Source organism: Panthera leo, chromosome C1, assembly GCF_018350215.1.
Source record: "Panthera leo isolate Ple1 chromosome C1, P.leo_Ple1_pat1.1, whole genome shotgun sequence".
NCBI classification, from domain to species: Eukaryota; Metazoa; Chordata; class Mammalia; order Carnivora; family Felidae; genus Panthera; species Panthera leo.
Genome location: NC_056686.1, coordinates 6,431,990 through 6,459,684, shown reverse-complemented (window position 1 = coordinate 6,459,684; position 27,695 = coordinate 6,431,990). Strand labels below are relative to the sequence as shown.

Below are 27,695 nucleotides of genomic sequence, written 5' to 3'. Positions count from 1 at the left end.
AACCTGCTCTGCGTGGGCTCTGCACCCGGTGGACACCTGTGTCCCTTCTCTCTACCATCCGTGGTCTGTTCCCGTGGGAGCCAGCTCAAGGATCACCCCCTCCGGGAAGCCTTCCTGGGTTAACCTAATCACGGCGTTCTTGCCGGAGTTGGGAGCCTTCCCCCCCGCCCGGTTCTGTGCTGCCGGTGTTCATGGGGAAAGGCCACAGGTACGCTCTTAGGGTGGATACTTCTCTCCCGAACGGGACCGGAAACTTCTCAAGAGCAGAAACTCCGTTTCTTCCTTGCACCTGTGTCTACCCACCACAACTAGACAGGGACCGTCAAAGGGACTGGGATAAGGCCTCGTCCTTTCCTCTCTGGCGGCCTAGCCCCGAGGCATCGGGTTCCAGGCAGCCAGGGCAGGTGGCAGGACGGGGAGAGGGGACAGGACGGGGAGAGCGAGAGCGGGAGTGAGCAGAGGCCCCTGGGGCCCTCATCCCAGAAACGCCTCATAGTCCATGTACCAAACCAGCTGGCCGGAAGTAGGCAGGACGCCCGAAATGGGCCATTTCTTGGGCTCGTGGCCCACGCGGCTCACCAGCACGGTGATCTCACGCTTCACCCTGCCCATGACCAGGACCGCCACCTTCCTGGCGCGGTTGATGAGGGGCAGGCTGAGGCTCATGCGCTGGAACGGCCTGGAGGGGCTCTCGGTCAGCACGACCAGCTGCTCGCCGTCCAGGCCGCTGGGCGACTGCGGGAAGAGGGAGGCCGTGTGCCCGTCCGCGCCCATGCCCAGCAGCACCAGGTCGAAGCTGCTGTTGGCCACCAGGGCCGAGATCTCGCTGGCGTACGTCTGGGCGCCCTGGTCCTCCTCGGCGCACAGCCGCTGGCGCAGATGCACGGGCATGGGGTGAATGTTGTAGTAGGGGACCCTGATGTGCTGGAGGAGGTGGGTCTGCAGGTGCTGGAAGTTGGACTCGGGGTCCCAGAGCGGGACGCAGCGCTCGTCCACCAGCCACAGGTGCGTGTGGGCCCAGGGGAAGCCGTAGTGCCTGGTGGCCAGCTGCTGGAACAGGGGCACGGGGCTCGAGCCGCCGGACAGCGCCAGGTGGAACGCGCCAAAGCGCCGCACGGCCCGCACGGCCGTGGCCTCGATGTCGTCGGCCAGCTTCGCGATCAGCTCCTCGGGCCAGGCCGAGATCAGCGGGCTCTCTCGGTACCTGGCCTTGAGAACCTGGAAGCCGCTGGGCATCGGCGCGGGGCCGGGCCCCGGCACCAGCCGCTCCGGCTGCTGCTGCGAGAAGCACAGCCGGGCGCCGCCGAACTCGAAGTCCAACAGGTGCCCGTTCTCAGCGCCTCCCGGGTAGAGGCGCGGGACCTCGTGGGCCAGGCCGTCCAGCAGGGGGGTCCAGAAGCCCCAGGAGGCCAGCAGGTTCTCCGTGGTGACGAAGGAGTCCTTTCGGCCGTGGAAGATGCGAGATATGAGGACGGAGTAGGCGTCCTGCTCCCTCACGGGGCTGTAGGCATAGAAATCGGACAGCGGGCGGCCGAAGAGGCGGAGCCCCGGCCGGGCCCCCAGCTCCTTCCAGCTCTCGGGGGGCAGGGAGGGCCTGAACAGGTTCCGACTGACCAGCACGGCAGGGCTGCCCAGCTCACCGTGTCCGATGTAGAAGACGATCTGCCGAGGGAGGCACCGGCTCTGGTCGGCGACCCAGTGCTCGTCGTTCTGGACACAGTAAGCCTGGTTCCTGAACAAGATGCGCGCGTAGCCCACTCTCTCATCCAAGGCTTTGCCGGACATCAGGATGAAAGGGACGCCCTCCCAGCGAAGGTTGTCCATGTGAACGAGGACGCCTGAGGTGACAGGGGACGGCAGGGCTCACGCTCTGGCACAGAGAACCAAGGACTTCCCGGGGCGCCGGCCTTCCCTTCCTCACCTCCGCCAGCCCTTCTCCTTGCTGCCCCCTCCTGCAGGCAGCCTGTGGAGCACCCGTGACCTTGCTATGTTCACCCTTTCCAGCATCTTCTCCTGCCAGCCAGCGCTCGAAATGCAGCCTCTGGGCCACCTCGGACTCCCACCTCCGTGAGTGAGGTACCTTAGAGTCCCAGTCCCCCTGAGAGACAACCAAAGTCTCGCGGTGGGGGCGAGGTCGGGCCAACCCCGACTCCGGCCGGGAAGGAACGCTTCCCTCCAGTCCGCAGAGCACCCGGGGGTACCTGAGGCAGGGTGGTGTGCGGGTAAAGGGGCCTGCAGGGCGCCGTCACGGCCGTAAGAACCAGAAGCTGAGCGTGCTCCTGACGTGTGTTCCTAGCCTGGTTTTCCCAAGTCCTCTCTCTGCACGACCCTGGGCAAGTCTGTGCCACCCTCACCGAGCCTCTCATTTCCCGACCTTTAAATGGGGATGATAATCATACCTGCCTCGCGGGTTTGTGCATGCGAGGATTTAACGAGGTAACATGCAAAAAGTGCCTGGCACGTCGTAAGTGCCCAATAAACAGCCACTGCTCTTGTAGTGGAGTTTACTGCCTGCGACATTAGGGAGCCAGCCCTCTCCAGGAACGCTCTGGGCCCGTGGAACTGTCCATGGGATGTCGCCGGTGGACATCTGTCTGAGCCGCAGGGTGACTGCCTGCTGGAGGGGGCCCGGGCTGGGCCCGGACACAACCGCAGCCTCACTGGGGGCTAGATGTAAGGGGGGGCCAGGTCTGAACCCGGCTCAGAGAGCTCTGCGGGTGTGTGTGGACGTGGCCCGAACCGAGATGACTACCGGGTGCCCTACCCCCACACGGACCCAACAGGTGACCTACCGCTTTAAGATGGGGGAGGCCGGAGAGCCAAAGGAATCTCCTCCTCGCCGACAAGCACCCTCGTGAACACCCCACCCGAGGTCCCTTCCAACCCAAAGCGAAGCGTGTTTGAGCCTGGAAAGCTGCCCCCGGCGGCGGCTGCCCACGCCCGGCCCCCGAGCCCACCTGCGAAGGTCGGCGTCAGGCTGTGGAAGCTGTCCGGCTTCTGCTGCTCTCTGCGCACCTGCTCGCTGTATGCCTGGTACTGGCCCAGGACGGCGCTGCCCTTCTGCAGGCCCCGCAGAGCCCGGAAGGCCCGGAGCTTGTGCTGGAGCACAGACTCTGAGCTGCTGATGTTGTGGGGCAGCTCCATGGCCACGAGGGTGAGGACCTCGGTCAGGTGGTTCTGGAGCACGTCGCGAATGACGCCGTACTCCTCGTAGAAGCTGGTGCGGCCTGTACAGCAGAGAGGAATCAGAGGCTGTAAGGAACAGTCAGCGGGGCGCCTGGTGATGGGGGCGGGGGGGGGGGGGCTTAGTCGGCTGAGCGTCTGACTCTTTGTTTCAGCTCGGGTCACGCTCTCACAGGGATCGGGCCCCGCGATGGGCTGTGCACTGGCAGTGTGGAGCCTGCTTGGGATTCTCTGTCTTCCTCTCTCTCCACCCCTTCCCCACTCATGCTCACTCTCTCTCTCAAAATGAATAAGCTTAAAAAAAAAAAAAGAGGGCAACATGCCAGACTTCCCCAAGGCACACCTGGCCCCCTGTCCCTGCCGCCTGCCCCTGCCGTCTTCATCCCCCAGTCCGTAGAACTTCCAAACATGACTTATGTCAGAGCAAATCTCAATTAAGAGAAGGAAGGAGGGTGTCTCTGAACACTCTAAGTGAAGCTGTCAAACCCTTGGGCCTTCCCGGGAATCTGCACAGTGAAGGGTCTGGTCCCGGAGAAGGCCAGACTGCATTTACCTGCAGATCTGTGGCCGGACTCCCGACCCTCCCCAGGCGTCAGCTGGGAGGGAGGTGTGGCCCCGCAGGAGGCCACAGCATCGAGGCGAGCGCCTGGGCTCTGGGCTCTGGCTGCCGCCTGCTAGCGTGGTCCTGGGCGTTACCCGACTCCTGGGTCTGTCCCTGCATCCCGCCATTAAGTGGGGCTAACAGGTGCCACCCCGTTACCAAGGGCACAAATGTGCCAGGCAGCGTGCAGGGGCCGAGGAGGTCCCTGTCCTCAGCTTTCAGTGGGAGGGAGGAAAAAATAAGTCAACGAAGGAATTAGAGACAGAGAGTCAGAAGAGGGCAAAGGGCGGGTCCTCTGAGGGCAGGGGAGTCAGCGCTGCCAAAAGCGAGGGAAAGACTGGCGGGGAAGCCTTCGGGCGCAGACAGCCCGAGGCGGGAAAGAGCTCGGCTGGGAGGGCCTAACGGAAGGTGAGCAAGACGGAGAGGCCAGGAGGGCAGGGGCTGGTGGCACGTGGGTCCGCATTCAGAGGAAGCAGGTGGGGAGAATGATGCAGGAAGAGACACGATCCTGGCCCACTGCGGGGAGAACGGTGCAGGCCAAGGAGGCCAAGGAGGAGGCTGTGCGGTTGCCCCAGCGGAAAGGCAACCGGGCTGGGGCTGATGTGGCAGCAGAGGAGCCGGAGGGAGTGGACGATCTGTTCTGGGGGCAGAAGTGACGGGACCTGCTGACCGCTGGGGGCAGGCACAAGAGAACTGCTAGATTTGGGGCCTGAGCCAAGGACGGGCAGCGGTAGAGGGCCACGGGGAGAGGAACAGTCTGGCGGAGGGGAAGCCATGAGTTCCCCTGGGTGTGTTGAAGACTAAGACATCCAGGGGAGGACGCCGAGTTGGCAGGTGGACAGGGTGACAGGGTGAAGGAGAGCGACACAGACAACACCGAGCACAGAGCCCCGCGGCGGCAGCCCCCCACCTGCCCACAGGCTCCCGAGGGGCAGCGCCCACGGTTATCCCTGTTCCACGCCGGAGGGAAGAGCCAGCCGTCTAGGGCTCGTCCCAGCAGAGTCGGGAGCTGGCCGAGCCCACGCTCGACTCCACAATATCCTCCGGACGCAGCACGAGGTCTGATTATCGGTGCCTCGGATACACACAACCCAACAGGCGTAGAGCTTCGGATTCAAATGCACAACCCCTCACATGGCCTGGTTCATATTCCGCCGACCGGCCAACGCCCAGGCCGGTTCGGAGCCTTGGACAGAGAGTCTGCCATCACGGCAGGAGGGGCAATCGTCCGTCAAAGGCTTTGTGTGAATCATCTAGAACTCAGGATTGCTTCTTTTGCCCGGCAACTCCTAATGCCCTACAAGTCTCGGCTTCTGGAGGGTTGTACTGACCTCTTGGCCTGCACCCCCGGGGCTGTCCGGGGGCCCTGTCTTCCACAAGCCCCGCTGACTGCCTCAGTGCCCGTCCGTCTCTCCCCCTGCCACGCACAGGAGTCCCGCAGAATAGGCGCCGCACCTGTCCGCCCACTGCTGCTGGCCTCGCACCCGACACGGCCCCGCAGCCGCACCCACGAGACACCGGGCGGCAGAGAAAACGGACATCTACACATCATCACGAATCAATCGCAAAAGTATCACGTCAGGAGGAAGAAACAGGATTGCTTTGATAAAATAAAAATTTTGAAAACAGGATAGGAAATGACTACTATAAACACAACGTCAACAAACGAAAAGTACGTCTGGCAGTCAGAAATTCCACGGATGGGTTTTATGGATAAGAAACATCTGAAAAGAGTCAGTCATGAGAAGACAGATCTGACGAGACTATCCTGAGTGCAGGATAAAGGGGCAGAAAGACCCACACTCACACGCAATCACACACACACACACGCACACGCACGGTATGCCTCTCCTTCAGGATGAAACAATATATTGTTTACGGAATCAGACTTACCCACAAACAATGAAGACAGTAACCTACCCCAGATCTGGAATAGTGAAGGGGAGGAAATGGGACAGAATTTGGGGAAAGACACAATAAATAAAAATAAAAATAAAGCTCTTTTTAAAAACAGGGCGCCTGGGTGGCTCAGTCGGCTAAGCGGCCAACTTCAGCTCAGGTCATGATCTCAGGGTTTGTGAGTTTAAGCCCCATATCAGCCTGCTTGGGATTCTCTCTCCCTCTCTCTCTGCCCCACCCCCCACTTGTGCTCTCTCTCTCTTAGTAAATAAACTTAAAAAATTTTTTTAAATGGTTTGGTTGGGGGGCGCCTGGGTGGCTCAGTCGGTTGAGCGTCCGACTTCAGCTCAGGTCACGATCTCACGGTTTGTGGGTTCGAGCCCCATGTTAGGCTCTGTGCTGACAGCTCGGAACCCGGAGCTTGCTCCAGATCCTGTGTCTCCCTCTCTCTCTGCCCCTCCCCTGCTCACTCTCCCTCTCTTTCAAAAATAAATAAATAAATAAACTTTTGAAAGAACGGCTTGGTGGGTACACTCGATGTGTTATATCGTAGTTCTTACACGTCCTACATATATTTAGTATGAATTCTTTTTGATCTAGTTAATATTTAATTCAAACAAGCAAAAAGAAGTGGCCCCTAATTCAGACCTGGCTGGCCCCGCACGCTCCCTCACAGGGGCCACCCGGGGTCCTCGGCACCAGTCCTGAGCCACCTGCCCCAACCAGGCTCGTGGCGCGTGCTCCTGCCAGCTGGGCGGCGAGGAGGGCCAGGCCATGACTGGCGGAACGTGCCCTGAATTCAGCCCAATGTGCCACGCCCGACGGAACACCGTGTCGCGGGGCAAGAAATGGACCCAGGAACCTGCTGGCCAGAAGGCACCTCTGTCCTCAGGGGCAGGAGTCTGACTCTTGCTCTCGGCCAGAACTTGAGGGTGCAACCCTGGCCACGCTAAGCCCTGAAAGAGTGGGAGAATCCAGCCCGGCTGTGCCAACCGAAATGCCCAAAGTGCCCGCCCGCTGAAACGGTGCCTGAGCTCCTCCAGCCCCACAGGGCTCTGGTCTTCAAAGTTCTTACGATACGGCTGAGAAGAAGGACATCAAGAACAGATAATGACTATATAATAACAGTGTTCATCAGTCCCTTTACTCCTCACAATACTGATATATAAGCAGGTCTTACTTTTAAAATACAAGTTTTAAGGGACACGTGGGTGGCTCAGTCAGTTGAGCGTCCGACTTCGGGCTCAGGTCGTGACCTCGCAGCTCGTGAGTTCGAGCCCCACACGGGGCGCTCTGCGGTCAGCGCAGAGCCCGCTTCGAATCCTGTGTCCCCCTCTCTCTCTGCCCTTCCCCCACTTGCGCTCTCCCAAAAATAAATACATATTTTTTAAAAATACACATTTTAATTTTAAAAATACAAGGAAACGAAGGTTCAGAGAAGTTAGGTGACTTGTCCAAGGCCACAGAGCTGACAAAGAGGTAAAAATGCGATCAGACTCGGGCAGTTAGCTCCAGAGCCCGCAATTCTTACCACGCAAACGCCTCCTTTTTAACTTCCTACCACTCCCAGTTTTTAACAACCATACAAGTGAACGTGCCACTCGGGAGGAGGGTGCTGAATGGCATGAGCACCAGCGGATGTCAGGAGTGGAGTGGGGGAAGCAACCTGAGCTGGGCTCTGGAAGGATGGCTCTAGGTCAAAGGTCAGGGACCCAATGCCTGCCGGGGCCGGGCCACGGGGGCCCCAACACACGGTCCATACGACGACGTAAGCCCGGCCTGGCAGAAGCAGCCAGTCTGTGACTCAGAACAGCAGAAATCGAGCGCGAGCAGACAGAGAGGGCCTCGGACGCTAGACTGAGAGGTCTGAGGAGCTATATTAAAAGTTCCTGACCGCAACCAGTTGAGCAGAATCACCGTAGGCTCCACCAATGTCGCTCCTACGTGTGCACCCAAGAGCAATGAAAACACACGCCCACACAAACACTTGTACACGGACGTTCACGGCAGCACTGTTACAATCGCCGAGAAGAGGAAGCCACCCAGACGTCCATCAACCGATGGATACGTAAAATGTTATCATTCACGGTAAAAAAGAGATGAGGTCTCGGTACACACCGCAACATGGCTGCACCTTGAAAACACGTCACTCGGAGAAAGAAGCTAAACACGAAAGGCCACCTGTTGCGTGGTTCCATTTACAGGAAATGTCCGGGAGAGGCAGCTCCGTAGACACAGAAAGCAGATTCGTGACTGCGTGGGGTAGGGGCATGTGGATGAGGATAAGGGGCACAGGGGTTCTTTGGGGGGTGGAAAATGCTCTCGAATTGACAAATCCACTGCCCTGGATACTTGAAATGGGTGCATTGTCTGATATGTGAATTGTATGTCAAACACGACTCTTTCAAATAAGTGTGAAAGCAGGAAGGAGAACCGTAACAGAGGTGCTGCGGGTCAATCGGGCCGTCTCCGGTCTACCTGCAAGACAAACTTTCAGGGAAGGGGACTGGTCCGACAAGGCAGCGTTCGGGGCAGTTAAGGGAAGGAAGCAGGGCTAGGGCAAATGACATAACGGGAAAGACAAAGACGTTCTTCGGGGGATGAGTACATGCTTCACGGTGACTGGCTCTGGAGTGTGGTCTGTGGAGCCAGGAGGTACGGGTTCGAACACCTGTTCTCCCATCTTTCAGCCCTGCAGCCCCACGAGAGCCGCTCTGTCTCACACATAAAAGAGGGAAAGTCCCGTCCCTCCCTTGCAGGGCTGCTGCGAGCATTAATGAGTTAACACATCTACGAGGCTTGGAACGGAGCCCAGCACACGGGAAGTGCCGGGAGATACCGGCTAGTATTTTTATTATTATAGGAGCTGCAAAAGAAGGACCAGCAGCCGGCAATGCAGAGAACAGTCACCATTTGGAGATAAAGAAGTTAGACAACGCAAGTAGTGTTTCCTGAGAAAAGTTCAATGGCGGTTCGAGTTCTGAATCTGCTGAGTCTGAAAGTGGTGACATTTGGTGCAAATATCAAGAAGACAGCAAGAGGTTTAAGACTAGGGCTTGGGTAGGCAATGAGTGCCAGAGACATATTGGATTTCATCAAGTCCAAAATGCCGACGATGGCAAGAGCATCACGGTTTTACTACCGCTGAGAAAGAGACGGGCTGCCAACCACGTCAGCTATGGTGCCCCATCAACGGCGAATGCAACTTCAGAGATGTTCAAATATTCAAAAAAAAATGTGTGCCCTGCAATCAATGGATTACAGATTTAAGAGTATAAAGAGGATAGTTAAAGCTTGGAGAACAGATGAATTTTTGATGGAGGGAACCCAGCAGAGTCCTTCAAGGGCCCTGTTATCTGTTTACCATTCATTAGTTTAGCAAATCCCTAAGTAGCCCTCTTCCTATTTTTATCCTCTCTCAAGGCCGGGGAGAATGCACTTCACAGGTTTACTACCCGCTGTGTAAAAGAGAGCTTCCTTTATTCCTTAATTTCAAGCTTCAGGGGCGGCCGTGTTTAGCACAGCCCGGAGACTTGCAGCCCCTCCCGGTTAAGCTCTGCCTTTTCAGAACCGCCTTTCCGGGAGAGACCACACAGCCGACCGCAGGACAGGGGTCCAGCCGGGGCACCAGCTCTCCTGCGGATGCCAACCACTCCGGTTTTCCACCAGTTACTGTGGACTGATTCTTCCTGAAAACGATCTCTATTCACTCCTGGTATCCTCTCCTAGATCAAAAGTTGAGGGTTAAAAACCCACTGGTGTCTGAATAAGGACAGAAAAAAGCTCAACCGGGTTGGACAGCTAGGAGCGAGACCACAAACCTGGCTTCCAAACGGCTCAAGGCCAGCGCTACCCAGGATCACAAGGTCACAAGCACGGGAGACCCACCGCTTTGCCCCTCAGCCGGGCTACCCCTCAGACCCTCGTGGGGCAGCATCCCACGGCAGGCAAGACAAGCTGTGTCCCATGTGCCTGAAAAAAGCTCCCACAGACCCACCACACCGGCGAGGACGGGAGGGACATTGGCACCAATGCAGGCAAAGCTGTAGGAACACGAGGTACGAACACCACTGTTGCATACGTTCTGGAAAACGGTCTCATGAGATGTAATGAGCTGTAACGTAATTTCCACCATTTGGCTAGTAATTCCACTTCAGAAGTACACTCAAAGGAAAAAATATTTTTTTAAAGGCTCATAAGTGTTCTAGGATGACGGCGGTCAAACAATTTTGTGAATAAATTAAAAGCTACTGAATTGTACACTTTAAAAGGGTAAATTTTATAATATATGAATTATATCTTAATTTTTAAAGCCTGAAAAGTACTATTTAAAATAGCAAAAAGGGGGCACCTGGGTGGCTCAGTCGGTTGAACGTCTGACTTCAGCTCAGGTCATGATCTCACAGTTCGTGGGTTCGAGCCCCTCGTCGGGCTCTGTGCTGACAGCTCGGAGCCTGGAGCCTGCTTCGGATTCTGGGTCTCCCTCTCTCTCTGCCCCTCCCCTGCTTGCACTGTGTGTGTGTGTGTGTGTGTGTGTGTGTGTGTGTGTGTGTCAAAAATAAAGAAATGTTAAAAAAATTAAAATTAAAAATAAATAAATAAAATAGCAAAAAGTGAAATGCCTAAGAACACAGCAATCCATATTCTGTGACAGAAACAGAAATTTCACAGAGATAGTTACTACAAGGTATACACTCTACAGATTGTTGACAGGTGGAAGCTGAAATACATGTTCACATCCATATGTGAGAGAGAGATGAACCAGGCGAAGGCTGGACGTAAAGGAGTATTATAGACCAACTACGGGTGTTCGCGTAACCCGGCACGAGTCACATGTGAGTCCCAGGGAGCCCCAGAGAGAGAGGCAGCCTCCTCTCCTTGACAACTTGCAAGGAGAGCAGCATTTCCACTGGTAAAGCATTTCCATGTATGTGATTTCATTTAAGCCTCCAAACAACCCCAAGAGAGAGGCAACAGAGATCGTCATCATCATTCAGAGATGTGCTGAGGATCGCACCCTTCAGAACGGGGACCGCAATCCCCCTCCCCACCGCCTCCACGCTGCGGGAGATCCAGATTTTCCCGGGAAAACACAGACTTAAGAACCACAAAACTGAAAGCTAGCCGTGATCCCCACCCGTACCTTCGGGGATAACTAAAAATAAAGAGGAGGGAGGGCCAAGGAGAGAGCAGGTCTGCCGGCGCTCTCCCCGGTCAGGAGGCCAGGCAGCCGCCCTGAGCTCACCTTGCAGATGGCCCTGCAGAAAGGGGGGCCCAGGGCCGGAGGGCAGGACAGCTGGTGCGCACCTGGGAGGACCCAGGCTGCCTCGGTCCCTGCGTGAGGGGCACTGAATGGCCACTCCAGCCCTCAGAGGTCAGCGTGCCCTGTGCTCCTTCCCCGGTGTGGGAACAGGGGGTTGGAACCCTCCCCGGCAGGGGCAGTTACAGCATCCTCGAGAAGTGTCCCTCTTTCTGCCCGTCTGGGTGGCTCCATCAGTTCAGCGTCTGACTCTTGATTTCGGCCCAGGTCCTGATCTCACGGTTCGTGGGATCGAGCCCCACGTTGGGCTCTGAGCTGACAGAGCAGAGCCTGCTTGGGATTCTCCCTCTCTCTCTGCCCCTCCCCTGCTTGCTTTCTCTCTCAAAACAAATAATCTTAAAATAAATAAATACATACACACATACATCTATGCATACATACATAAAAGAAAAGAAAAGAAAAGAAAAGAAAAGAAAAGAAAAGAAAAGAAAGCCTTCCACCAAGAGGGGAAAGCAGGGCAGCAGAGGGGCGCGGAGATGCCGTGAGCACATCCTGGCAATAAGGCCAACTGCCGAGGGCCCGCACGGACTGCGCCACAGGCACAGGGGTGAGAAGCTTGGGTTCTGAGGTGCCATAGAACTTGGATCCCATCCCGGCGCCCCCAGAATAAAGGGCAGACCAGCCTGGACAGCTGTCCCTCGGGCCATCAATGACGCAGCCCTCCCTTCAGCAGAGCCTCCCGGCGGCCACCATGAGGGCCAGCAGGGGTCATCTCCACACAGCCAAGGTCACTCCTTGTATAGCCCATGGTGCTGCTTCAGGAGATCCGGCCCCCCAGGCTTTCTGTGGCTCTGAGGGGGCGGGGCACCTTGGGTGTGATGGGGGAGGGGGCCCTGGGGCCAGGGAAGGAAGTGCTTTTCCTCTCCTCCTCCCCTTTTCACTCTCTCCCTCCTGCCTGTGCGGCAGCCTTCACACTGCAGCAGACTCCTCTGGGCCAGAGGCTGCGGCAGGGAAGGAGAGAGCCACTCAAGGGCCAAGGAGAGAGGGAGCTGGGGAAGCCAGCCTCAACCACTCGGATGAGTGGACTGGGGCCCAGCGGCGGGGGAGGGGCGGGGACGGGACATCCAAACGACCTTGCCACTCAGAAGTCCCTTTCCAGCGCCCAGGCCCGGCGTGCAGCCCCCTCCCTTTGCGGCACTCGAATGGCAGTGTAGCCTGCCATCCCTGAGGGTCCCGGAGCTGGGCCACCCCGGAGGCTCCCCACGCCGCACAGCTGAAGCGGCACCTGCCCCCCGCGAGGGGAGACCGCCCCTGCACTCTGGCCTTCTGAAGCCTGACGCCGACTGCTGCGCTCTGAATCCCACCTTGGAAGCTCCCAGGCCGCCCTCAGTCCCACCGTAGCAGCTGGCCGGCCACCCACAAGGACGCACAGCAAGGCACAGTGACCCCCAGCAGGAGGCCAGCCCCTCCCCCTGCCTGCTTCCCATCCCGACTGCTGAAGGCACGGCCAAGGCCCAGATGTGCCGGCCACGGGACTCACTGGCCAAGGGGGAACAGCCTCGGGGCCCACATCTCCTGTCCTCTCTCTCCGGCCTGAACTAGTGCGACGGGCGACTGGGGGGCGGACAGGCCGACCAGGGAGATCCAACCCCCAGGATGGCATCTCTGACGAGGACGGGGCAGGCCACACCCTTATGGGTTAGAGCCCCTGGGGGGGGCGGGTATAGAATCCCGCCCCCCCCCCCCCCCCCCCCCCCCCCCCCCCCCCCCCCCCGCCCCAGTTGCCTGCCCTGCCCTGTGTCTCTGCGCCTCTGGGCTGAAAGCACAGGGCCCAGCTGAGGGCAAAAGCCTTGTGCTCCCGGGCGTGGCAGCAGCACCCCCTTCCCCTCCGAACCCACGTCCTGAGGCTGCTGGGCCTGGGCCTTGGTCCCAGGCGGCAGCCTTGACGGCAGGGCCACCGTGCCCACCCTCCTGGGCCGCAGCTGTCTGGTACTGTCCGAACCTAGATTCTCCCTGTCTCCGGCCGTGCTTTGGCAAACAGTCCTGCCCGGGCCTCTGTCTGCCTTTGTGCCTTGCCTTCTCTTTTCCTTTCTCCAAAACCCGAAAGTATCTGCTGGGTAAGCAGGCCTCTGGTTTGCTCAGCCCCTGGCTCCCTAGGGATCCCGCAAAGAGACCTGCAAGTGACATCAGGTATCGAAAGGGAAATACGGTGGAAGGTTGGAAGGGATACGGGGCGATGGTGCCAGCTGGTAACCCCAGCCATCACCGCTCCTCCCCAGCGCAGGGTGGGCACAGGAAGGGGCCGCCAGAAGCGGGGGAGGCGTCCCGGTGTCCCGGCCCTGCCGGTGGCTGAGCCAAGTCTGGGCAGAGGCTGGTGCTGGGCTGCAGAAGGTGACGGCGGCACCCTGTCACCATCCCACGCCCTCAGCACCAGATCTGAAGTTCAGCTCTCTGCCGGTGAAGCAAGAGCTGGGCCCAGCCCGCACCCCCACGAGCGCGGCGGACACACAGCGGCACAAGGAGGTAACCCACAGCCTGAGCCCCTGCTGAGGACAGAACGGGAAATAACGGAAACGCTGGGGCGGGTTCCCGAGGCCCACGAAGGCTCAATGCGGCGGGGAGAGGGTCAGTGTCCTGACAGGGGCTCCGGAATGGAGAAGCCCAGCTCCGCTCGAGGACGGCAATGCCCTCAGAGGCTGGGTTCACGGGGCCCTGCCCGACTGCCCCAGCCCGGCACCCCCGCTCCTGCCTGCCTCCCACGGCACTGTCGGCCTGCATCAGTCATTTCGGAGTCGGTCCTAATAGACCCTCTCCCCCCAGCGAGAGGTGTCGGGGGGGCAGAGGCTGTGCCTCATTGCCCTCCATATGGCCATCGCCCTCACACGGAGCCTCCAGCACCAGATACATGTTTGAAGAGGAAAGGAGGGAAGCTGGAGAGAGTAACCAAGGGAAGGAGAAAGGAAAAGAGAAACAGGCAAACAGGAGACAGACCTCCTGGACCCCCAGCCAGGCCCGAGGGGTCTGCCTTCCTCTCTGCCCAGGGGCACACCGTGGGCCGAGGACAGTGGCCTCGGCCCCGCAGACAGCAGCCAGCGGGATGAGCTAGACGCACTGCTACGGAGCCTGGGTGCCAAAGCCAGACCTCTCACCCCAAGGACCCGGCCCCACCGCTTCCTGCCACGTGACCTTGGGCACATCACGAAACCGCATCCGTAAGTGGAAGCTAATAATAGGACCCACCTCAGATGGCCACTGGGGGGACGGACACAAGAAGAATTAGCTTTTATGGTCTTGGCTGAGAACCGATGCTCTGACCATAATACAGTCAAGGCTCAAAAAAGTGGAGGGAGTCACAGAACGCCAGCACTCTGCGGAGCCTCAGCAGCGGTCTTCTATATGGCCCGCTCATCTCGCAGCTGAGGGGAGTGATGTGCTGAGGTCACCCAGCAGAGACAGGCCGGAGGCTCCCCGGTCAACGCTGCTCATTCATTATTCGTTCAGCGCTTGTGACGTGCACGCCAGGAGCCTGAAAGGAGGCACCTGACCCCCTCGGTCCGGTGGGAGAGGCACACTGGACCCGGACAGGACACAGAAAAGACTGGAGGGCGGACCAAGGAGGCACATGGTGCTCCGAGGGCGTGAGGGGAATGGAGCTCGTCAAGAAGGCCCCCTGAGAAAGTGATGGCCGAGCTGGGAAGGAACAGGAGGGACGGGAGGCGAGGAGGAGGTGAGGAGAAGCATCTGGGCAGAGGGCGCCACCGGTACCAGCCCTGGGGCAGCTCTGATGGGCCCCACCACACCCACGTAAGGTCTTGGCCACGTAAAGCCAAGTTTACTCACCCAGCCTGCGTTCCCTAAGGGCAGCGAGGCCCGGGCGGGCTCTGCCCTGGGGGTTAGCACAGGCCAGAGCTGGGCCACAGCAGGCCCCGCAGGAACACCACACACCGGCGGAAACTTCCCTCCGAGAAGCACCAGCCGGGGCGCAGAGGCTGGGCAGATCCCCCGGCCCTCGCATCTCACCAGGCACAGGGCCGGCGGAGGCCGGGGAGCCGCGGAGCGCGGGGGCCATTCACTCACCCTCGGCATCCACAGTCTCCTTCATGATGATCTCCACCCGCTCCACGTGGTGCCGGCTCCAGAGGCCGTCCAAGGCCTTGCGGTTCTGGTCTCGGAAAGGCAGGATCTGAGCCACGGCCTGCCGGGGAAGGAGGCCAGTTGGGCGCTGGTTCTCAGGGTGAAGAAGGAATCCTGACTCCGAGAAAGGGCCCACGCTTCTCTACCCCCTGCTCGGAGGAGACGCTCCCGGGATGCAACAGTCCCTGGGCTTTGGGACCTCACAGCTCTACGCGCACTCCAAAAACTTGTAAGTGACCTCCACAGCGTTACCTGCTTTTTATTTTGCGAGGAAAAAAGTACTGCGGATTATTTATCTTCTATGACCATCGACTTTTAATAAAAGAAAGACATCTTTTTACCACTAAAAATGGAGCAAGAAAAGCTTTAGATTGAATGCATTCAGTATTCTTTTCTCATTTTCCCAGGAACAGGTGCAAACCTCACCAGGTCCTCACCTCTGAGGACCACTCTTTGGGGATGCTGCCGCTCCAAACAGGGCTGGACAGAAAGCAATGCCTCCGTCCTGGAAAACTATGAGGTGCCCACCCACGTGGCCCTGGGCTCACCCAGCCTGGTCAGCACCAGAGGGTGCCGTGCTCTGTGCTCTCTGCTGGGGTTTCTAGGGAGAGATGTTCTAGAGGCACTCCAAGGGCCTGCCCAGAGTGAAGTGGCCAGCCAGCCTGCATCACCCAGGAGGCCACCCCGCGCTCCGCCACAGAACCTGGCTGAGGAACATGGACTTAGGGTCCCTACGCAGCGCGAGACCTTGTTACCAGCCTTTGGCTCAAAACAGAACTCAGGAAGACACGGATACTGAAAAAAGGCAGTCGGATGTGGAATAAGTTAATTCTAATCTCCCCACCGGGACCCCCTGGAAGCCAGGCCGACACCAGAGTCCCGGGGCCACCCGTGTAGATGATGCAGGGCAGCGACTGCTGCTTGATCCAGAACGCGGCTGGACAGGCGGACCAGGGCCACACAGTCCTGCCCCTTGCCGCCCTGCTTCTCCTCCAGCCTGTCGCCGCCTGCCGGCCCTCAGGTTGACCATGGCAGCTCGGATTTCACGACGGCTCAGGCCTGATCCCACATCAGCAGAGTGGCTCCGCAGGTGGGGTCTCCCCGCGCCCGGCTCACGCCAACTCCTGGCTGCAGCTCACCTGCTTGCCCAGGTAATGGTCCACCCGGTACATCTCCTCCTCTCGGAAAAAGCCCCCGAGTTCCGTGGCCAGCTGCTGGGCTGAGAGGTGGTCATGGCCGAAGGGCTTCTCGAGGACAACCCGCAGCCAGGCGCCCGGGCCCGGGCGGCAGCTGCTGTTAATGTTGCGGGCAATGTCCGCATAGGCAAAGGGTGGCACCGAGAAGTAGAAGATCCTGCCGGCCTCCCGGAGGCCCCCGCGTTGGACCTGTGCCTCAATGTCCTTGCTCAGGGCCATATAGTCCTCACGCGTCGCCAGGTGGCGGTACGCACTCAGCCGCTGGAACTGGCCCTTGAGTTCGGAGCAGCGGTCGGGTGCCACGTCCTCCGGGCAGGAGAGGGACTCCAGGACCTTGGCTATGAACGCTTGGCCCTGCTTGGTGGACGTCAGGGCAGCCCCGTGGAAGCTGAAACTGTAGTCCTTCCCCGCCTCATCCAGGTACAGCTGGAACAGCCCCCGCCATAAGTATTTCCTGGCCAGGTCCCCGGTTGCTCCCAGCAGGATGACGGAGACGTGTCCCCGGAGCTCCTGGGCCTGCAGGCACCCCAGGAGGGCCACGCACATCGCCACTGTGAGCATCTTCCAACAGCCAGGGTGCCTGGGCATAGGTGAGGCAGACAAGGAACAAGGAAAGATCAGACATGGTTCAGGTGGCTGGGACATGGAGGTAAACACACTTCCAGGCTCTCAAACGTTTCCTGCCTGGCAGGAATCAACCACGTTTCTCAGAAAAATGCTATCATCCCACGGCTTCCCCGCTGCTCCCTCCTCAGCAACTTGGCTTCTGTGCCAGGAAGCTGGTGCGTAGGGAGCCTGCCCCGTAAACAGGGACCGTACGCGGGGAGGGGGTAGGCCAGTTGCTACAGACGGACCGCGGTGCCGCAGGAAGCTCCGGGGAGGCCCCCGGGGCCGCCGCAGGATTTGGAGGTGCCCACTGGAAGATCGACGCCAACCTCATCCATGAGCACAGACCACCAGGCCCACGAGCTCGGGAATGGTAGACGGCCCTCGGTGACGGCTGGAACTACAAGAAGACAGGATCACCCCCGTCACTCCTCGCTTGGCTTCCCTCGTGTCTGCTGGGCTCCGGGCCCAGAACGATTACTAATATCTCCTACGGCACGGTGAATAACAACACAGACTCTGGAACCAAACGAGGTGGAATCCTAGCTCAACTCCTCCCTGTTTGACCTTGGACAATTACTTAATCTCTCATAACCTCGGGTTCCCCATCTGAAATAGGGGTGACAGCGACCTATACCACAGGGTTATTAGAAGGAGAAAATGAGGGGCGCCTGGGTGGCTCAGTCGGTTAAGCATCCGACTTCAGCTCAGGTCACGATCTCACACTCCATGAGTTCGAGCCCCGCGTCGGGCTCCGTGCTGACAGCTCAGAGCCTGGATTCTGAGACAGCTCAGATTCTGTGTCTCCCTCTCTCTCTGCCCCTCCCCCACTCATGCTCTGTCTCTGTCTCAAAAATAAATAAAAAAACATTTAAAAAAAAAAGAGAAAATGAGTTAATATTTATCAGATGTTTAGGACACTGCCCACCACCCCCGAGCTCTACGTAAGTGGTAGTCGGCACTAGGGTATGTTAATGACAGCAGCGGCCCTGAACGGAGCGCTTCCGTGCGTAAGATCCCACTGAGTGCAGGCAAAACAGCCAATGGAGTGGGTGCCGTGATAGTTTCCCTCTTGCAGAGAGAAAAGCTGAGGCTCAGACGGTGAAGGAAGGTGAGGAAGGAGGGAGCCCAACAGGCGCCAGGCTCTCTGGCCCCCGAGCTGACACACAGCAAGTGCGTGCTGCATCCTCCCTCGTGCCTTGGCTGCTCTTCAGGCTAATTTAAAGCCGCTGACACGTACGAAAGGCAAGAGGCCTCGGACCCGCCACGAATGCGCCAGAGGATCTGCTTTCACTTGCCTTCTGTTCTGACCAAGGTTGGAGGGCTTACTGTGTGCAATTCTTACTCCGCGGCTCTCCCGTTCTCCGACTTCCAACGGAGGCCAGGGCTTTGGGGGAAAGGGAGAAGTGAGGGGGGAAAGTAGGCGTGGCCAGCTACTCGGCTCTGAGAACTCGAAGGGGCGACGGGGCCCAGCCCGGGGCGCTGGAGCACTGAACAGGGAACCGAGATGACTGACAGCAGGTGTTCCCGGATGAAGGGTGAACAACACCCTCAACCGTGAGGTTCGAGTCTGGCTGTACGGTAGGGACACGGAGGGGTGAGGCGATACCCGGCCCCCTTACCTTCCTGCATCCCTGTACCATCCCCCATCTTGAGAGGGACCTGGCCACCCTCTGACAGCCCACTCCCCAGCCCCCCCTTTTCCCTTTGCCTCCTCCTCGTCTCTTTTGACGTTGCAGTTAGCGGCCAAACCAAGATGAGGCTCCAACGACAGGATGTGCGTCAGAATCTACAGGACACCAGACATTTCCACTATTCAGCTTGACGTGGAGGGTAAAGAGACCAGCTGCGAGGCCTCCAGCCTTCCCCTTGCACTCTCCCTTAACCTGTGCGCTCACTCCCGAACCAGATGGGCCACAGGACCAGCCTTTCCTCTCCCGCTTCCCAACCCCTGTCCTTGGCCCTTCACGCATTTCCTTCTCGGCTGGCTGGCAATCGCCCGTCTGGAGGGAAGACAGAGCTGCAAGGTCAGTGCGGGAGAGAGGCGGTGAGAAATCTGAAGCCCGGAGAACAGCCTGGAGAAGGAGGAGCCTCCAGCTGGCGAGCTGCATTTCAGAGCTCCTGATCCCACCCCCGGAGCCGGGGCTCCGGACTGACAAGTGCCGGGGACAAGAGGAGGAGTCAGGAACCTCAGAGAGCCTGGATGGGCAGGTGAGGGAGCCCCAAGGACCAGTCCCTCTCCCCCAAGCCCGGAAGACTGCAGAACCGTCGTGTCCCCAGGCCCGAGCCTCCAGTCACCGTGCTGAACGGCTTCCTCAGTCAAGTGGAAGAATGTGGCATTTGGGTCAGAGGACCAGGGCTCAAGACCACCTCCTGGCTGTGTGAGTCAGTTTGGGTCCACTTTTCCTAACTACAAAACAGGGCTAACACCACTGAACTAAATGAGGGGCTTGTGACGATTAGCCGAGATGATGCAGGCGACAAAGCCCTATGCGGACATTAACTAACCTAGCTCAGTGCCAGGCGCTTCCTGGCTCCTGGGGGGGTGCATAATGCCACCGCTGCCCGACAGAACCGCGCAGCTCAGCGGCTACAGAGCTCAGCCCCGCAGGCAGCCCCGAGGAACCAACTCGGGCATTGACGGCACATTCCCCAGACCGGTCCTTACTCCCGGCCCCGAGGGGAGGGAGACAGTGACCGGTACGGTCATCCTCCTCGCTGCCCCGACAGGGAAATAAACAGGCTCCCCGAAGCCCAACGAAGTCAAGAACAGGGCCCCAGCTCTGGAGCAGGGGTGAGGCGACAGGGAAACCAGACGGCTCCAACACACCCACCGACGGTCTAAACCACCTTCGCGCGGCACGGCTCTGCTTTTGCGGGGTTTTCTGAAGCACTTCCCCCTGCCTCTCTGCCTGCTCCAAGAGGAATGGGCCTACAGGCACCTCCTAAAATCACACAGCTGAAGTGAGCCAAAAAGCCTGGACGTGACAGTCCAACCGCTAATACTGCCATGAACCGTTTGTATCTTTCATTCACAGTAAGTTTCATTTGCAGAGCTCCGGCGCAGGAAGGGCAGCCTGCGGGACTGCGTGTTGGGCTGAGTGGTGGTTCTTCTCCAGCTCCTGCCGTGAATCACCACGCCACCTCGATGACCTCTCACCGAGGCGTCTGTCCTGGCCAGGCCCCCCTGCCCCACCTACGAGACGAAGAGACTTAGCGGAAGGATCGCTACTTGACTGCTGCCCCCCAATCCCGGGTTTTCCAAGGAAAGGAGAGAACCCCTCTCTCATCAGGGAGAGGCCCCAGCTCTGCCTTCCTGTAGGGCAGCCGGGTGCCTGCCTCGGGGGAGGGGAGAGGGGCGCTGAAACGGGAAGCAAAGAGCTGATGACCACGTGCCCTTCCGAAGCTAAGACGAGACTCTTGAAGCTTTAACCGAAGCGTGTGAAGGATGCAGTGTCATTTACGACACTCAGATACTTGCCAGACACACACTACCCCACCGCGTGCGGTGCCGCGGGACCTCGTCTAGGGAGGCGCAGAGGACCTTCTTCAGACAGGCTCGTCTGGGTGTCAGGACTGCTGGGCCCGTGTCCGCAGTCCTGCCCCCCGAGTCCGGTCTGAGGGGTTCCCGCCCGGCATCCTGGGCGGTTCACCTTTGGAAGAACAGCTCCGCCAACGCTCCCAAAGCTGTGAACACCGACTTGGCGGGCCTGGGGGTCTGGATCAGAATCTGCTTCCGGTCTTTGTTTCTGCCCAAGCGAAAGAGGCGGGTGTGGGGCGCAGCCCCGCAGCTATGCCCGACCCGCTCCGGTGGCAGGGTGGCTGCTGGTAAACCACAGGGGGAGTGGCACTGGTCTGCTATTCCCAGCAGACACGGGGCAGGGGCAAGGAGCGGAGAGGTAAAGGTCAGTGGCTGCGGCGGCCTTGTCCCCTCTCCCGATGCCACATCGACACCTTTGACCTCCACCTTCTGTTTGCCAAGCGGGAAGGAGGGGCCTGTCTTCTTCAAATCATAGCCCAGGAGTTTGGAATTTTTGAAAGAATGTGTGGGAGTAAAACAAGAGTTCAAACTAAAGATCATTTTTAACCAGAGTGCGAGGGGAGGGGCCCAGCGCCCTCTCCAGTCACTAACTCCAGTGTTTTCCCCGAACTCTCCCGGTCCCGGCCCATCTGCACAAGACACACCCAAACCAGTCAAACCCTTCAGCCACTCTGCGGCCTCGACTCCTCCCTTCCCCGGGCCCCTTGGGAAGGGTCAGGGACAAGAGTTGCAAGATCGGGCTCTGGGGCCAGTTTCCTCCCCAGATCTCAGAAAATCCTTATTCCTATCACCTTCTCAGGGGTCTTAGGTCCCTATGACCCAAAGGTGTGCTAGAGCCGCCCTGTACCTGCACGCAAGATTCACCTGCTGAATTTTTAGGAATTTTTCAAGCCAGTTGTTAAACACAGCCATTAAATTAAAGACCAAATCGGGGTGCCTGGGTGGCTCAGTCGGTTAAGCGTCCAACTTCGGCTCAGGCCAGATCTCATGGTTCATGAGTTCAAGCCCCGCGCTGGGCTCTCTGCTGTCAGCACAGAGCCCCCTTGGGATCCTCTGCTCCCCCTCTCTCTTTGCCCCTCCCCCACTTGCATTTTTGCTCTCTCTCAAAAAAAATTTAAAACCAAATCGTACCAATTTATAACCCAAAAAATTATATTCAAAGGTAATAAATACTTTCAGTTTACCATTTCCTATTTTACTGTATTTTACTATCAACCTGGGTTCTTGACATTGTTTCCATCTACTATGTCTGTAAGGTGAAGATATTCTACGATGGGGTGCTTGAAACGGCCGGGGAAGGGATATTTCACCACAGATACCGGCAAATGCTGTAAATCGGGCCCCCCCTCACCAAGCCCCACCCCTGCAGAATTGTTACACATTTACCAACACAAGACACCAAATCTGCCTCTCCAGTCTGGGTTTTCTGCCCCTCAACTCCAGGCTCATACAATCAACTGCTACTCTGACACCATTCACTGGGTGTCTAGAAGACGTACTATGTCCAAAACTGAAGGGACTTATCCCCTGACCTGCTCCACTTCTCCAGCCTCCAGAAATGGTAACTCTATCCTTCCGGGCACTTAGGCCAGAAACTTTGGGGGTCATCCAATCTCTCGGCAGATCCTACAGTTCCTATCACCAAAATAAACCCAGAGTACAACTACTCCCCGCCTGCCGCCACTCCACTCTGGTCCCAGCCACCATCACCCCCGTCTGGGTTCCTATAGGAACCACCTAATTGGCTTCCGGTTTCTTCTGCCTTTTCCTGAACATGGCACTCGGTGCCCTTTTTATGGCCTCCCACCCATGACCTCTTTGATCTCTTCTGCCACTATGCCCCTCTCTAGGCTCCAGCCACCCATCGTCCTGCCTCAGGGCCTTTGTACTTACCGTTGGCTCTGCCTGACCTACTTTCCCCTGCAGATGTCCACGTGCTTCACTCCCTCGCTAACTTGAATTCTTTGCTGAAATGTCACCTCGGTGAGCCTTCCTCAGCCGACTCTGGCAAACTGCAAACCTCCCACCTCCACCTCAGCCCCTGCTCTAGTTCTCTCCACAGTACGTATCATTCTCTAACACGCCGTCTGTGAAAAGCGTATTTGTTTTATTGCCTGCCACCCCTCCGCGTAAAATGCAAGTGCCAGTGGGGGCAGGGGGCTTTGTGCTTTGTTCGCTGATTACCTTCAGTATCCAAAACAGGGCCTGGCACACAGAAGGTGCACTATAAATATGTGCTGAATGGACAAATAAACCCATTCTGTAGGAGACCACTGTCGCCTGTGTGCGAGCTATCTGCATCAGAATGATGGCACGAAGGAAGAAATCTCTACTGGTGACTTCAAGCGCTACGGCCCAGTACGCACGCCCAGCAACAACACCAGTAATGATAAAAGAAACGTTTACAGAGCATCTAACTATATGCCGAATCCTAGAGCTTCACATGCATCGAAGCTTTTAAATTCTTGCCACAACCCAGGAGCTAGGTACCATTACTATGCCCATTTGTAGAATGAGCACAGGGGAAGCCGAGGTGCACGGGGAGGGGGGCGGAAAGAACTTACTGAAAGGCAGGCAGCTCAGAGGTGATCGGCTATAAATACGGGCGGTCTGGCTTCAGCACTTAGGTCCCACGTGCCAGTAAAACATGTGACTACGACCCCAAGCAGTGGGATTTAAAACACTGCATTGGTGTGGACACGGATCCTGCCCCTCTAGGAGACGCGAACAACGGTGGTGCCAACAGTCTATCTCTCTCGTGTCTCAACCACGGGGAAGGCAAACAAGTCAATAAGAAGCACAAGATGAGGCAATCCCCATAAAGCACTTGGCACGAGCTAGCCAACGGTAAGCAGCCCAGAAATGTTTGTTTCTATCATTATGAAACCAACAGCATCGTGAGTAAAGGTACTTTTCTTGCTAGTTTCTTGGAACTCCTGCAAAATGAATTAACCATCCCACAACAGAAAAAAAGACATACCAAGAAACGGCTCATCAACAGTTTTCATGACCTTCCAGTCATACGGGGGGGGGGGGGGGGGGGGGGGGGGGCATCAAAGAAAGAGAATGCTAGAAAGAGAATGCTTAAAAGTCCCCAGCCCAGCCCTTAACGGATTTATAATCTAGCTCAAAGAATAGGGGCGTGAACCCCAGCTGTAAAATGGGGATCATCCGCCTCATTTTAACACTGGGCCAAAAAAAAAAAAAAACAAAAAAACAACCCAGATCACGGATGTGAAAATATTTTAGAGGGCAATGGTGGTAAGAGCTCTCCCAAAGAGCCACCAGGCTCTCAAAAAGCAAAAACCAGACTTCCTGGGCAGCAAAAAGCAAAACGAGACTTCCTGCTCTGCCCGTGGGTTAGGGTCTGTCCGGCAGAATCCACCGGGAAATGCGGCATCATGCAAAGACACCTCACCTTGTTCAAATTCCATCAATAAAGTCAGGAGTGGCTAGGCCACTGATGACCAAAGGGAAACCTCTAGGTTTAGGTGGCCTAAAACTGTCGGACCCAAGAGTAACTTAGTAAACTCCAGTCTTTGTATAAACATAACTTGAATGTCTGCCTAGAGGGGTTACTTGTTGGGCAGTCGCGTACCTCAAAGAAAAGTTACTGAGAAATGAGCTCTCTTCATGCCAAGCAGGGAGCATTGTTATCTCGAGTGTTCCTAAAACTAACCAAAAGATGAGCCTCATAAACTCAAAACGTCTATCCGCCTTCGATCAGGGCAGAGAATGTGGAAAATCACTGAAAATCTGCCCATTCTACACCAATTCCCCCTAATTCGCTACCTTTTCAACGAGCCATGCGCCCCGTTGGGAGGACAGGCGGTCGGGTGGGCAAAGAATTTAGGTTTATGACCTTTCCAGAAGTTCTCATTTCCAACCAGACATTCAGGCTGAAGTGACCTGATTCTCAAAGAGGCGGACAGGTTTACTTCTGGAAAACTCTTCGTTGGATGGGGTGTGCCGCAAACGCTGATGGAAACCGGAGGGCGAATGCCAGAGATCAAGCTGATCTCGGGAAAGAAAGCACGGGGTTCCTCCTCTCACCGGGCTGACTTCCAGAAAAGCCTAGAGAAGGGGACGCCGTGGGCCCCTCCAAACTAGCCGCCAAGGGGGCTGGTGGGCCCCCGCCGCCAAGGGCTCTGCGGAGGAGGAAGTGGACAATTTATTTGGAGGAAGCGGGGCTGGGAGGCAACTCGGGACGGCGCTGGGCCCCCGCCGGAGTCCCAGCAGCGGCGGGCGGGCGGGCGCGCGGTGGCCGCGGAGACGCCGCCCGGCCGAAAGCCCGAGGCGGCCGGGCCGCGGGGCCGCCGCGCCGACCTCCGGCGCGGCCCGGCGCGAGCGCGCCGCCGCCGGCCGACTGTCAACAACGCCCGCGGCCGAAGGAGCCGCAGACCAAGCGGGGGAGGCAGCTTACTTCATCTCGCCCGTCAGAGCCGGCCGCTTCTCCGGGAAACGTCGGCGGCGGCGCGGGGCGCGCGGCGCTGCGGGCCGGGCTCGGGCCAGGCCGGGGCCCCGCGCATCCTCTTCCGCAGGCGCGGCGCGGCCCGCCCCGACAGGTGCGCGTCACGCGGCCGCGCGGCCGCCGCGCGCTCCGGTTTCGCCGAGCGTAGCCGGGGGGCCAAGTCGGCCGGCCCAGCCGCCCCCTCCCTGCCCCACCCGAGCCGCGTCCGGCCTGGGAGCGCGGGGGCCCCCGCGGGCCTGGGCCCCAGACCACCGCGGCCTCGGCGCGCGCGCCCGCGCAGTCGGGCCGTCTCAGGGGCGCGCGCGCGCGCACGGTCAGGCCCCCGGCGAGGGGCGGAGGCGCAGGAGAGACCACGCCCCCTGGCTCGGGGTCGACCGAGGGGTGGGGGGAGGCGGAGCCGCCCGGATGATTTCGTGGTTAGCGTAGAGAGGGCGGGACTTCAGAGTGAAGTGGGCGGGCAAGCGGCCGGCCGACCCTCCGCACCGGGTTCTGCGGTTCTGCGGTGCATCTTTAGGGGCTGCCCTCTGAGACACCCGAATAGCGGAAGGAAGTGGCGGTGTCGCGGAGGAAGCCTGGGAGCCGGGTGGCCGGGTCCTCCCCAGCATCTGGCAGAAGCTGCCGGACCTGGAACAGGTTACTTGCCTCCTCGGGCCTCGCTCTTCTACGTCTGTACAATGAGCAGCTTGGTCCGTCTCACTTTCAGAGCCCAGAAGTCGTGATATAGGGATCAGAGAGCACGCTATTGCCGGGCCTCCACGTTCAGTTTCAAATCTCTGCTTACACCCGTGTGACCTTGAAGACACAAACCGGAGACTCAGTTACTTCGTCTGTACAATGGGACGATGAGAGCATGGCCTTTTCTCTAGGGTGGTGGTGAGGTGGATACGTGAGATAACACGGTCAGCTGCTTCTGTCAGCACCCAGTCGATGGCATGTGAGCCCTCTACCCCCGTCCTCACCAGTGTCATGCAGTATCTGACCCTCAGCCTGCAGCAACCTCGTACCTACTTTCTCCCAGCCCTACAGGCTGTCAGGGCCCCTAGTGGCACCCCAGCCATTAGAGAGGCAGCTGCTCCTTCCTGAGAGTGAAGGTCCTGAGTGACCTCGGGCTAATTAAGGCAGGGCTACCCAGGACCACCTCCTGGATGTAGACCCCCCCATCCCTACTCCCAGAGCACCTTAGCTCCACCCCTTCCCCAGACCCACCTTCCTCCCACTGCAGGGACAGGAGAATGCATGGTCACCTCTGCTAAAGAGTGCAGAGCACCCAGGAGAGGGGATTCTGACTGCAGAGAAGAAAGCTTGTAGCAGCTTTTTCTTTCATGAAGGTTCCGCGAGAGGTAGAGCATTGAGAGCGAGCAGAAGGAACTTGGCAGTGGCCAGCAAAACTGTGTGGGGCCAACAGGCCTGATTACCACACAGGATATTGGGCAAGAGGGTTCCAGGAAGGCTGGGAAGCTGGAAGGGGCTGGGCCCCACTGTCATCAAGGCCAGGGGCCATCTGGGGGCCTGCAGTGAGCTGACAGCTCACTGCAGGCCCCACAAAGAATTCGGGCGGTATGCTGGGTGGGACCTGGGTGGGGGCATCGAGGAGCCAGGTACCCACTGGGCTGCCTCCACAGCTGGATGTGGGCAGGAGGGTCTAGGGGAGGGGCCAGGCAAAACAGTCTGGGAGAGGCCAGGACTCTTGGCCAAGAGCCCTTCCCATGTTCTGCAACCCTAGGTGCACCGTGCCCTCCCACAACTGTGCGAACCGGGGCTGAGGGAGGCATTATGGAAGATGGCAGGTGCCCAAAGACTGAGATGAGCCAAGGGGACCTTTCCTGGGTCCCTGTACAGCCATCATAAGGGTGATCTGCAGGTACCTTGAGGGCATCTTTAAAAAATTTCCCACAGGCAAGTCAACCGTAAGCAGCCCATTAAGAATATTCGAGTGTCCCCTTAGGCGTCAGGGGGGCGGGGTCTGCACCTAGGATGAAATGAGCCAAGGCTGTTACAACGGTCCTCCCCATCGACAGCTGCTCGTCCCAACTCCATACCTCCTAGTCTGACCTGGACCATTGCTTTGCCTTCTTTCCATCAGGAAAACACTTTGGTGTCATCGAGGTGTAAGCGTATTGCCCCCGCCAAACCCACAAATCTACAGCCTTGTCCATTAGGGCCTGTGATTGGCTTCTGCTCGTTTGCCAACCCGAAGCGTTGCTCATTTCTGTGCTGCCAGCAGCTACGAGACGCTCCAGGCGACATCACCGGGGACCAGGTGTGCCCAGAACCCTCTGAAGGAAGCCGGAAGAGAAGAGCAATGCCCCCCCCCCCCCACCACACCGGCATCTTGCGGCCCAGACGGTGTCTGTGGCTTCTGACTTGTCAAAGAGCACCGTGGGGCTCTCTTCGCCAAGCTCTTTTTTTTTTTTTTTTTTCATCTTCCTAAACTGTGGGGTGGGCAGGAGTCAGGGTTAACTCAGCCCGCTTCACTTCACAGACATGGAAAGTGAGACCCAGCAAGATGAATGACTCACGAGAGAGGTCTGTGGAGTTAGAAAGAAAATCACGTGGTGGGTTCTATTTTCAGAACGACTCACCAAGTCAGCTCTGCTCGTTCACTCTGCTCTTTGCACCGGGAGGGGAGGGGGAGAACAGGTGTTGTGGATTTGCAGCCACAAGTCGAGTTTTTCACCCCCAGACATGAGAAAGCTCAGCGCTTTTTCTCCCCTAAAGACGGGCTTTGTGACGTCCGCATGAAGTGGCTGCAAACAATGTTTGTTTTTCTATTGCTGCGGTGACAACACCATTTAGTGACGTAA

The 27,695-nt window shown here is 58.2% G+C and overlaps 1 protein-coding gene across 5 annotated transcripts; it reads right to left on the bottom strand.

The window, feature by feature from the left end:
- Window positions 1–229: 229 nt before the first annotated feature.
- H6PD (hexose-6-phosphate dehydrogenase/glucose 1-dehydrogenase) lies at window positions 230–27,695 on the bottom strand. 5 transcript variants are annotated; one of them, XM_042949351.1, is made up of 7 exons: window positions 27,474–27,695; window positions 26,757–26,860; window positions 25,534–25,683; window positions 16,217–16,853; window positions 15,021–15,138; window positions 2,958–3,227; window positions 230–1,838 (listed from the first exon to the last, which is right to left on the bottom strand). In XM_042949351.1, the coding sequence occupies exons 2-7, from the start codon at window positions 26,765–26,767 to the stop codon at window positions 475–477; spliced, it is 2,550 nt and encodes an 849-aa protein (XP_042805285.1). In that variant the 5' UTR covers window positions 26,768–26,860; window positions 27,474–27,695; the 3' UTR covers window positions 230–474. The 5 variants fall into 5 exon arrangements, with proteins under 5 accessions (XP_042805285.1, XP_042805287.1, XP_042805283.1 ...); XM_042949353.1 differs by lacking the exon at window positions 26,757–26,860 and having other exon boundaries at window positions 27,474–27,586; XM_042949349.1 differs by lacking the exons at window positions 26,757–26,860; window positions 27,474–27,695 and adding an exon at window positions 26,098–26,328.

Bases quoted from the DNA above. Each gene is read 5' to 3' on its own strand.
- H6PD (XM_042949349.1), bottom strand. From the start codon at position 26,240: ATGCTCTACCTCTCGCGGAACCTTCATGAAAGAAAAAGCTGCTACAAG. The intron at 16,854-25,533 runs GCAAGTAACCTG...ACCTATGCCCAG, and splicing joins GAAGAGCGAGGCCCGAGGAG to GCACCCTGGCTGTTGGAAGA. The intron at 3,228-15,020 runs GTGAGTGAATGG...TCTGCTGTACAG, and splicing joins GGAGACTGTGGATGCCGAGG to GCCGCACCAGCTTCTACGAG.